Consider the following 11,377-nt stretch of genomic DNA (forward strand, 5'->3'; position numbering starts at 1 on the left):
AACTGAGGAGATGAGTTAGGTAAACAGCACCTGGAGAGGGCACAGTATAGAATGAAGCAGGTGGCAGATAAAAGCTCGGAGACACTAAAGTTTTCCTGAGAGGATAACGTATTAGTACTGTCACCAGTGATAGGAGATCCCTTCAAAGCCAGGTCTAGTGGTCCCTATCAAATTGAGAAAAAGTTGACTCAGGCGAACTATTGAGTAAAGATGCCAGATAGAAAGAGAGACATACTGCGTTTGTCATGTGAACATGTTTAAACCGTATTACACTGGAGAGAAAGAATTAGAGAAAAGGTGTTAGTTACTGTCCACCAGAGGGAGGAATCAAATCCAGACGATATGGGTTTTAAAGTGCCTCAAAATACATTAAAAGATGAAGACGTCTTTCGGGCGTCGGATGGGTTAGCAAGCTATCTGTCTCAGGAGCATAGTATGCAGTTCAAAAATATGTTACTGCAGCACACAGACATATGTAAGAATCAGATGGGGCGGACTAATGCTATTGTACATGAAGTAGACATAGGAAATACTGCTCCAATAAAACAACACCCCTATCAGCTTAATCCTTTCAAAACCAGACAGGTCCAGAAGGGGGTGGAGGCCATGCTCGATGAGAACATCATCGAACCAAGCCAAAGCGAGAGGAGTTCGCTGATCCTCTTATTTCCCAATCCGGATGGGACTCAAAAGTTCTGCGTGGATTATCAGAAGGTCAACATTATTACAAATTCGGACTCATATCCAATTCCAAGATTGGAGGATACCATCGAGAAAGTCGGACAAGCCAGTTACATCACCAAGTTGGACATAACGCGTGATTACTGGAAGGTACCTTTGTCAGGGTTGGCGAAAGCAATTTCTGCGTTAGTAACCACAAATGGGCTAGATCAGTTTAAAGTAACGCCTTGTGGAATGAAGAACCGGCCCGCCATATTCTAAAGACTCATGAAGAGAGTTGTGGCTGGGTGAACAAACTGTGTAGTCCATTTGGACCATGTAGAGAACTTTAATAAGTCCTGGAAAGATCACATGGTACAGCTGACGGAGCTCTTGGAACGATTATGAGAGGCAGAAGTGGTAATAAACGTAAATAAAATGGAATTCCTAAAAGCAGAGGTGACGATCTTGGGACATGACATCGGCCATGGAAGGATGACCCCAAGGAATGCAAAGACGAAGACCTCGAAAAGTTTCCACGACCAGCCTCGAAGAAAGAGGTGCTTCGATTCTTGGGCACAGCGGATTCAATCAGACGTTTGTTGCAAACTTCAGCAGCGTAGTGGCACCGTTAACTGATTTGCTCAAGAAGAACACAAGGTTTCGGAGGACAGAACTATTCCAGGAGGCTGTCGACCATTTGAAATCGCTATTAAACACCAAACCAGTTTTGGCTTCACCAAACTTTTCAAAATCTTTTAAACTCAGCATCAATTCTACTGACGTTGGTGTTGGAGCGGTACTCCTGCAAGAACATGCAGTTGGGATTCAACTGCCAGTTGGCTACTTTTCGAAGGAGATCAACATCCACCAGAAGAAATGCGCCAGAATCGAAAAGGAACTATTGGGTTTGCTACTGGCTTTCCAACATTTTAATGTGTATTTCATGATCAATGTGTCCGAGACAGTTGTGTACGGTGTACTTTAGGAGAGTTAAAAGCAGCAGAACTACATTACTGTTAGTCTGGAGTCACACGTACGCCAGACTAGGTAAGAATGGCAGTTATCTGCCTGATAAACATTATTGAATCATATTTTGTTTTTCATTTCCCAGGCAGTTGACTCTTAATCCCAGATATTTAATTCTTTCAAATTCCACCGTCTGAAACGGCTGGATTTGAATCCATGTGATCTAAATGTGATCTTGGACTTTCTATTGACAGTTAGTGATAGTGCTATGAGACCATCGCCTCCCCGACTGTGAAGCTGCGTGCTGCTGCCATCCTTCTTACTGAATCATGAACGGTTTTTTTTCCTCTGTGAGTGCAGTGATGTCTCTCCTCCAGCAGAGAATAATAAGTTTGGGCGCAAGACTGTTCACCGACGAGCTGGTAACGTCTACATGCATTGGTAAGCAAAGTGCAAGGAATTGGACCAGTACTGGGAGGTCTGGACACTTCTGTCATTCCTTCAAGAGAGTCCACGCATGCATCCATGGACGGTGGAGTGTCAATCCAAGCTTTGAATGCAAGTAGAACTACAAATTGGGAAACTACATTCGAGTTGGAAACAACTGCTTGATATACAATTAGGCATACAATGAAAGATTAAGGAAGCGATTGCCCAGTGGTATTAATCCAGAAGCCCATGGAATATTCTGGGACCCAGGTCCGAATTCCAACAAGGCAGTTCGTGAAATTTCAATGCAGTAAAAGGAAACCTGGGGTTATGGGACCTATTGAAGACCATGAAATAATTTCTGACTTTTGGAAAAAAACATCTATGTGACCAGATCCCGTTGTTACCTGGTGCAGAGTAGACATTACTCTGGACCCATACCAGCGTGCTTGAGTCTGAACTTCCCTCCGGCAAGGAGCAAACAAAATAATTTTAAGAAAAGGACTCGTGTCTGCGAGGATCATTAGTGATTACTGCATCGTCGGAGATTTGAGAAATCCATAAACCAGTTCCTGTACGGGCAAGAAAACGTGAATCTAACTCAGAAGAGTCTCCAATCAGAATGTGCCAGCATTCAAAAGGGTAATGCCGTCGGCATTCCGAAATTAACCAATTCAGAAAGGATCTAAGAGTGAACGCGACTTTGAAAGGAATATCTGAGTATTATGGTCAATTAGACGAAGTTTGCAAATTAAAATTGATTTATGTTTGGTTTTATTATTTCAAAGATTACAGAGTTTCATCAGGAGTGGATACTTCAAACCATTCTTTAACTCAGCTCTGAAGTTACTCCGAGTCCCAGCATAAATACATGGATTAATGCAGGAACTCATAAACTGCAGCAGGTATCCACTTTCCTGCTCAATAAACGCTGACTGGCTTAAAGTGAAACCTGAGAAAAAGGTTACATTCGCAATTCAGACATAGGTGGTCGTTATTAAAATTAACGAATATGACAGGATGAAGCTGCCCAAAATAGCGAATCGTAAAACCATGGAACTTTTTCATTTTTTCATCTCTCAATCCCTCTGATTTTCTCCACAACTCTGAATCCAGAGTCTTCTGTGGGCTCCATTAGCCACCACAATATGTCTGACAATTAGAATGTTCAGCAATAAAATCAGATTAAATGGAAGGCATGTGGTTAAAATGGTACAAATCAAATCATACGCTGCCCATGCAGGCGACGCATAAAATATTAATTTTATGTCGCACAACCAGAGTACATTATTAATTATGTAGGTAAGTTCATTAATAAAAAAAAACATAAAGGCACTTTTTATGCAGTTGACTGCAGTCACGATTCCAATAACCAACGATGCTGTTCGTTCCGTGCAGTACTTCATATTCATCTTCTGACGAGCAATGGCCAGAAATCGATCAATGGTAAAAGTAACCATCAACCATGCTGAACAATCAGTAGCTGTGCAGAGGATTGCATCATGGACACTACACACTGGAGTGATGAACGAGAAGGTTTCTGAGAAGTTAATTCCAGCAACTCTGTTTAACATTACAGCAGTTACCACGACCAGGAGATCTGCCATCGCCATGAACATCAGGTAATAAATGATACAAATAGAAAGACCGCATTTTCTTTGGGAAAGGATCACAATCACTGTAACGTTATCTGCCAGAGAAACATGTATAGATGTATGTAGAAAGCAGAGTAGTAAGAGCGTCTGAGATCAGCAGATAACGAGAACTGTTCTACAAAGTTTTGAATGAAATCAATACGTTTGAGACATGAGCTTGAATTTGAAATTACCAATTAACATTTGGGCAGTTATTTCTACATGCAAACTGTTTGCCTTAGGGCGGCATCGCAGCATAGTGGTGTTTCACAGCACCAAGAAAACGTGTTTGATTCCAGCCTGGGTTGATTGCCTGTGTCGAGTTTGCACATTCTCACGATGTATCGTGGGTTTCCTCCAAGTGCTCCAGTTTCCACCCACAGTCTAAAGATTTGCAGGTTAGTTTGATTGCTTATGCTATATTATCCCATAATATCCAGGAAACCTTTGGCTAGGTGGGTTAACCATGATGAATGTGGGTTTTACGGGGATTTGGTGTCTCGGTCTGCCAAGCATCACAGCACACCTAATGAGTCGAATGAGCTCTATCTGCACTGCAAGGATGTTATGATTCCTGATTTGAATATAAACAGACCATCGGAATATGAATGCAAATTAATATAATGACAAACACCATACAACAAAATGCATCGAAATTTTATGTGTAATCTGAAATGAAGGATTATAAATGCTATAATGGTCATATTGACAAAGTATTATCGAAATGTATTCCTAATGAGAAATAGGAAAATAAAGCAAAAGAAATTTGGAAACTAAAAAGAAAAAAGATCCATTTTTCTGAAGAGTGAAATTTGCTCAATCTTACAATCTACTGCAAAATTATTCCCCATTGGAAAGATCGACGGTCAAAATCACGAAATGCTCAGAGAATCACATGGAAAATATTGAGTTTGAGAAAATAATGAAGGGATTCTAAAAGTGTTAAACTTGCTCTGCTTCCACATCCATGAGCAACTCACGTATAGTTGTATTACTTCATTAAATCATGCGCATTTTAAATTCGGAAGCACGTGCTTATTGGTGTTTAACGTTGCTCAGATCAAAGAATGCAATCAGTTCTGTGTGCAATGTTTCATTCCCACTTACTTAAATGGAAGGCCTAACAGTCAATTAAAAATTGAAAACGAGCGTTAACCATGCATAACTGTCAAAATTTGGAACAATTCATGTAAAATCGACACTGCTGGCGTCTACTAAAAAGAAAACTGAACTCAAAATAAATTATAGCATCCTGTCTAACATTGCAGATATTATCATGTCACAACCAAGGAAATCAGCTGATAATGATTAAACTAGAAACATGGAGTGCAATCACTGAATTAGTTAGTTGATCGAGAAAAAAGAGGGATAAAGAAAGAAAGAGAATGACAAAAAATGAGAAAGAGCAAGAGAGAGGAAGAGGGATATTTGAGCGTGTTTAAGAGAGTACAGGACCGTTAGTGGTTCAACTTCCAACCAAATGCCGGACCGTTTTCTACGACACGGTGTTGAGGGCATTGATTAATCTGTGATCCTAAGATAGAAATCATTCCTTACTCCATAAATAATCATTCTGCCATTAAAAGATAAATTATGTTACGTCAGGTCAATAGAATGTTAATGTATTTTAATAGAATTAAACCTGTAGAAGAAACACGGAATGTAAAATAAGTGGAAATCAACACAGCAGCATCGAATAAACGAGAAAACGAATGTTGGGTTACATTGCGGACATCACTGATTTGGTAGATTACAAAGAGAAGTCAGAAGTTTGGAACCTAACAAGGACACATTTTCTCGCCCACTGAGGTTCTAAAGTGATCACATAGAAAGCCTTATTGTAACATGATTAGCTGTTAGAAAAGATGGAGAACAACTTGCTCAAGTTTATCCTCAAATGGAGTGAGTGAATATCAAAAAGCGTTACTCTGAATTTGGAGTGTGATTGTGGAGTGGCACACAATTCTCACTTTGAGCTCTTAAACGAATAATCATCTAGTTTCTTCTGTGTCACCCTGGATGATTGGAAATAACTGACGGGGAGAACTCAAAGAGCGTCCTACCAATTGAACATTCCACGTCACTACCTCCACGCCAAACTAAACAGCTTCAATAAACTAATTCATTGAATCCTGTAAAATTCGTCATTTGTTTCAATCTTCTCAATCAATGAGATATTTACAGTAATTATTCCATCATTTCAGAGGGAATAACTAATGAAATAAACGATATTTACATGATATTTACTATTTGCCCACAGAATTGATGCCAAAATGGCAATAACTAAACAGCTGCATTTCTGCAGCATCCTGACAGCATGTTATTATAAACTGAAGAAGTCAAAACAACACAATACTTCTATCTTTGCACAGAAACAACGGGATGGTCTTTCACCTGGAATCACAGCATTAGTAACACAAGGGTACTTCATGTAAACTGTAGTAACACTATGCCAGTTCATCATAGGACAGTGGTAATGCCACATTACGTTGCATTTGCACAAAAATAATGAGAACATTGCAGTAATTCACCCCCAATAGCATTGCCAGTGAATTCCTGTGATTGTATTTAAAATATGATATCAGTGTAATCAAATCACTTCATAATGACCCTGTCCGTTAAATGAGCGCAAGTGCATTTATTTCCTCTTATGCTAGTAGAACATGGGATCAGTGACATCGTTCAAACAATCGAACGGCCACCATCACAAGAAGGTAGCATCAAGTTAATACGGAGAAAGCACTTTGATAACGTGCTTTCTTCTCATAATGAAGGCATTCCACGTTTAAACGAATGAAATTACAGCATCCATACCAAAAAAAAAACTTAAGGCCATAAAAATCAATTAGTTGAATGCTGAAATGGCAAAACTAATATCGTTATATTGGTCAATGATGCTGTGAAAGAGAAGTCGTGCCATGGAATGGAAAGAAAAGAGCACATTAAATTGGAACATGTAAATGTGCTTCAGGTAAAATTGTAGCATTGATCGAACCAAACAATGATACTCTCACTTGTAAACTGACTACAATGTTTTACCTGGAACGCGATAGCCCCGACGGTGGGATAATAAATGTCAAACGCCTTCGCTGCTGGTATTCCATGCATTATTATCAGACGCTCCAAGTGCACGTTGCAATGCTCTGAAATTCACACTGTTGTTCATAATTGTAGGCTCGAGGGAGGTCATTTGTTGTTTCGATGCTTTGAACTAATTAAATTTATTTCAGGAAACAAATGAATGCAGCTACTGCTCGAATGAAATTTATTTTTTGGAAGGACATAATATTATCCCTCATGCTGAAGGTATTAGGTTGAGATTTAAAGAGAAAAAAGATTGTTCAAGTTATATGTGCAACGTGACAATATATTATTTAAAAGTATATGCTAAACTCTTATATTATTGTGAGTAATTCTGTGGTTTTGTCTCTAGAAAATATAATTAATTTGGTAAAACTTTATCCTTGTCTTTCAAGTTATGTATTTTAGCTATTACAGCCAATACAAACATGTTGTGGGCCAGAAAACACAAACAAATTTCACATTTTATTGCAAATGAAAAATATTCTCTGCAAAAGATTGGCGTGATAGTTGCTGAGACAGAGCCTTTACATTTTAAGCTACCAGCTTCTCAGTTTCATTGCTGCATTTGAAACGGTGGCCTTAAAAGTCAAAATCGGATCAAAATTTAAAATTGTGTTATACACTTGAGATATGTATTCATTATGGTATAGCATATAAAGATAGCATAGAAATCCCATGCAATGTTACATTTCACTCGTTCCATTTTGTGAAACGCATAGCCAAAAGCGGATTACAGTCTAATTGGTATTGTTGTTTCCGATGGAGTGTGGCCTTTTCAAACAAAGGTTGGAAATGACTGATGGAGAAGCACAAATAAATTATTTAAGTATGATCCCACTGTTTTATTCCACCACATTATCATTTCAGTCTCTTCTTGAACTTTAAGTGATATACATTTTCTCTGTTTGATGTATTATCTTTGAATGGAATTAATTCTTGAATATGAAATATTATGTTAGCACTTTCACATTAGGAACACTGAGTACGTTACTTTTACACAAGAGAATTCAGTTGAAAGTCTCAAACGAAAACAACAAATATTCCAATTGCAAAGTAAAATAACGATATTAACAAAAACAACATAAAACTAGAAGGGTTCAGCATAATCTGTGACCAAGACGAACTACTCATCCTGTGCCGAAAAATATGTCAGGATGAACAACCAGTCTTCATTCCCCCTGTAAGTAACTGACTGCCTCTCGTGTTGTGCCACTGCAAAAACAACTTGCAACGTACTGACAATGTTCTGGTGTCATTGTGTGAATGACTAAAGAAGCTGTAACATGAAGATTGTCAGACGACTGCCAGGTTGCTTTCTGGAGTGCCATCTAATTGCTCCGTCACTAATTAGGCAAGGGTGTGCTGAGTTCATGTTTACAAAAACATGAACTCAACAGTCCACCTATCAATAAAGATTCAGTAGGCAGATAAATTTCAAACATTTGGATCCAGATCTGGTCTCTAGATTGGCAGCGATGGGACGTATCGAAACAAGTTGCCAAGCGTGACCCAATGCTCTGATTGCCTGTGAGTATCTGTGAATTTTGAAAATCATGGAGCATGTTTATTGGCTTCAGAAGAATACAGTCCGGGTTACTGAAATTCAGGCCATTGAGGTAAATGTCACAAGGATGTGAAAGTGGAGAAAATGTGACGTAAGTGACCCACAAGAGGAGGAAGCTGAGTAATTTGACTAAGATCTAAACAATGGATAAGCAATTGAGGAAAGAACTGGAAGATAGAGCATTGTATGTAACTATTTGCAATTGTCAGATATGGCAGGAAGAAGAAGCACATTATCTAAATGGCGAGAGTTGCAGAGCTCTGATATACCGAAGCTTGTCACAGTCTATGACGTATGGTAAGTTACTACTGACATGCAGGAAATAATTAGCAAAGTTCATAGAATATTCTGCTTTTTCACCAATGGAATTCACGGAATCATAGATTCACGTTTCGTTACTCTGTCAGAGGGGGCTATTCAGCAACTTAGTGTCAAATTCATGAAAGGTCCACACATGACCTGCGCACTTGTTCGATCTACAATATTTCAATGCCTTATTGAATGTCACAATTAAGCCTGTCTCCAGCCCATTCTTGGCTATTCACCCATAACAGTGCGGATAGTTGTGTGAAAAAATCATTTATCTCATCCTCACATTACCTTTTTTTCACAATATGTCTGCTGCAAAATTGGAATATTAGAATATCGTTTTATTGTCACGTGCACATTGAAAGAGTACAGTGAAAAGCTTTTCCAATGTCTGCCTTCTTATGGCGACATATTACTGACACAAGTGCTTCAATACAATTCTTGAATCCAGCAGAGAAATAGAAGTATTTGCACTACTAAACCGAGATGAAAATAACTTTAAAAATACAAATAGATATTGCGTCATTGCAGTTCAGCGCATGATCAGAACGAACGTACCACATCCCACTCCAGCACCCAACAGCAAGCCTCGTTCTGATCTCGGCCCCATTCCTCTTCATACCGACAATCAACTGCTCCAGGGTACGTCCTGGTCTGCTTCCCCTGTACAGGTGTGTGCCTGATACTCACTGCCTATATGGTACACCGTGGCTGCTTACTGGCGGTGCTGCTGACGGACTGATAGCCCGCACTGCTTCCTTCACCTTTTCCAGGCCTTGCAGCACACACTCAGCTCTGGGGCTCGTGGCCGACTCGCTGCTTCGGGGTTGGTGGCTCCCACGTTGCTTGTGGCGCACACGCTGTGAAATCTGTGGCTCCTGTCTGTCGAACATTTTACCGGTGGTAATAGTTTCTCCCGTTCTATTCTGAACAGAAACTTGTACATCAGTAGGAAGGTACTGCTTCAGGAATACTTTCGGTGTGTGTCTGTGTGTGTCTGTGTGTGTGTCTGTGTGTGAGAGAGAGAGAATACATCTGCCGTGCTATGCGCAGTAGTGCATTCTTTATTTAAGAAGAGTGTGAATGTATTGATTGCAGTTTTCTGAACTTATACTGTACCTCTGTCTCGAATGGGTGGGTTGACTTGTGAGGTCAGGATGGACAGTTGAGACTTGTCCATTTGAAGCTAGAAGAGAAAAAGCCCATTCGACTGGCACATTCAAAACCTTGAGAGTTTTGATAGAGTAAACATGGAAAGAAAGTTCTATCTTGTAGGAGAATCTAGAACTCTGTATCCCAGGATGATGGGGAGGAGGAATCGAGCATTTAAGGCAAAGTTAAAGACTATTTCTTTCCTCGCAGAGTACTGTGAGCTTTTGGAACTCTCTTTTTCTAAAGGCATGATAAACAGGTATTTGAATATTTTCAAGGCAAAGTTAGATACATTCTTGCTTTTAAAAAATCGTGAACAATAATTCGGATTCTATGGGAATTCTGACAAGCAGAGGATTCAGAGAAGTCTTGATATTTCTGAACGTCAGAACAGGCTTAAGTTGCGGAATCCAGCTGTCAAAATGTAAATTCGTACGAGATATTTGTTAAAATGAAAATTTGATGTTGTTTCCGTATTGTGTTCCACGATACTGATAATTCGACTGGGTTATCTCATATTTGAACATGACTCTAAAGGGATGGACCGATTCTGATTAACTGAGTCTGAGGTGGGCTCCTCCAGATTAGGTGTTCAACCAAAATCCTGGTACCCAGTCCAGGGGAATGTTCATGAGTCTCTGGCTGCAACAGAATTTAGTGAGTGAGGTCTTGTAGTATGTGTAATATTCCCAGTGTCCTCGACCAACATTTCAAACTCAAAGAACAACATCAATGAAACCACATGACCATTTTCCCAGCTCATTTCTCTAGTTGCACGTAGGACGGCAGCCTCTATTCTCAGAACAGCTACCAAACCCATCCCCTGTGCGTCAGAGTAATGTAGGAGGGATTTCACATCCGGAACAAGGGCAGTGGCCTTTGCAAATAAACTTGATCGTTCTGCTGTATTTCAGTCCAGCTAGGAGCTTCCGTCTCCCCGAGAAGCCTTCACCTTCCAGACTGTGCAAATCATCTGCTGCACGAGGAAGCAGCACGATGGGACTCCTTCTTGTCCTTACACTGTGTGTCTATTTGCCAAGTAAGTGCGGACCGAACAATCTGACATTGTACACATTTAGTGCAAAGTTCCCCGAATCCATGAAGAAATCATAGAAATTGCATCTGGTTCAGTTTCACTGTGCGGATTTATATCTCTCCCATTAATTTCCAGGATCTTTCTGTCAGTCAGTGGTACAGACTCCACGAGCAGACACCAAGGAAGAGTGCCAGTCTCTCAACATCAACTGCGTTTTCTATGGTGGCTTCTTTGCATCTCCTTTGAAGCGGGGCGAATTCTTCAGACAAACACAGACTGGAACCAAACGAGAGCGGATCTTGTCAGGAGGACGATTTGTTGTGAGGACAAATACAGCAGAAAAGACATTTTCACTGGAAGTTCAGAATCTGAATGTGAAAGACACTGCCACGTATTATTGTAAAGCTTGGTACCATACAACCCACAGTGATTTGACTCAGCCACCCGCCATACCAAAACGCTCTCTGCAGATTATCACAGAACTAAATCAAATTCCGAAGCCCATTCGCCCTGAACATCCCATATTTACGCTTCTCAGTG

The 11,377-nt window shown here is 40.0% G+C and overlaps 1 protein-coding gene across 1 annotated transcript; it reads left to right on the top strand.

Moving 5' to 3' along the window:
- Nucleotides 1-3,483: 3,483 nt before the first annotated feature.
- Nucleotides 3,484-11,366, top strand: LOC122546502 (the record flags this gene model as incomplete). The annotated part of the gene is made up of 3 exons (XM_043685198.1): nt 3,484-3,680; nt 10,716-10,840; nt 10,973-11,366. Coding segments are annotated over exons 1-3 (716 nt in total), but the record flags the coding sequence as incomplete, so codon positions are not given.
- Between the last annotated feature and the right edge of the window lie 11 nt (nt 11,367-11,377).

This window comes from Chiloscyllium plagiosum, unplaced genomic scaffold (assembly GCF_004010195.1).
Source record: "Chiloscyllium plagiosum isolate BGI_BamShark_2017 unplaced genomic scaffold, ASM401019v2 scaf_59586, whole genome shotgun sequence".
Lineage (NCBI taxonomy): Eukaryota > Metazoa > Chordata > Chondrichthyes > Orectolobiformes > Hemiscylliidae > Chiloscyllium > Chiloscyllium plagiosum.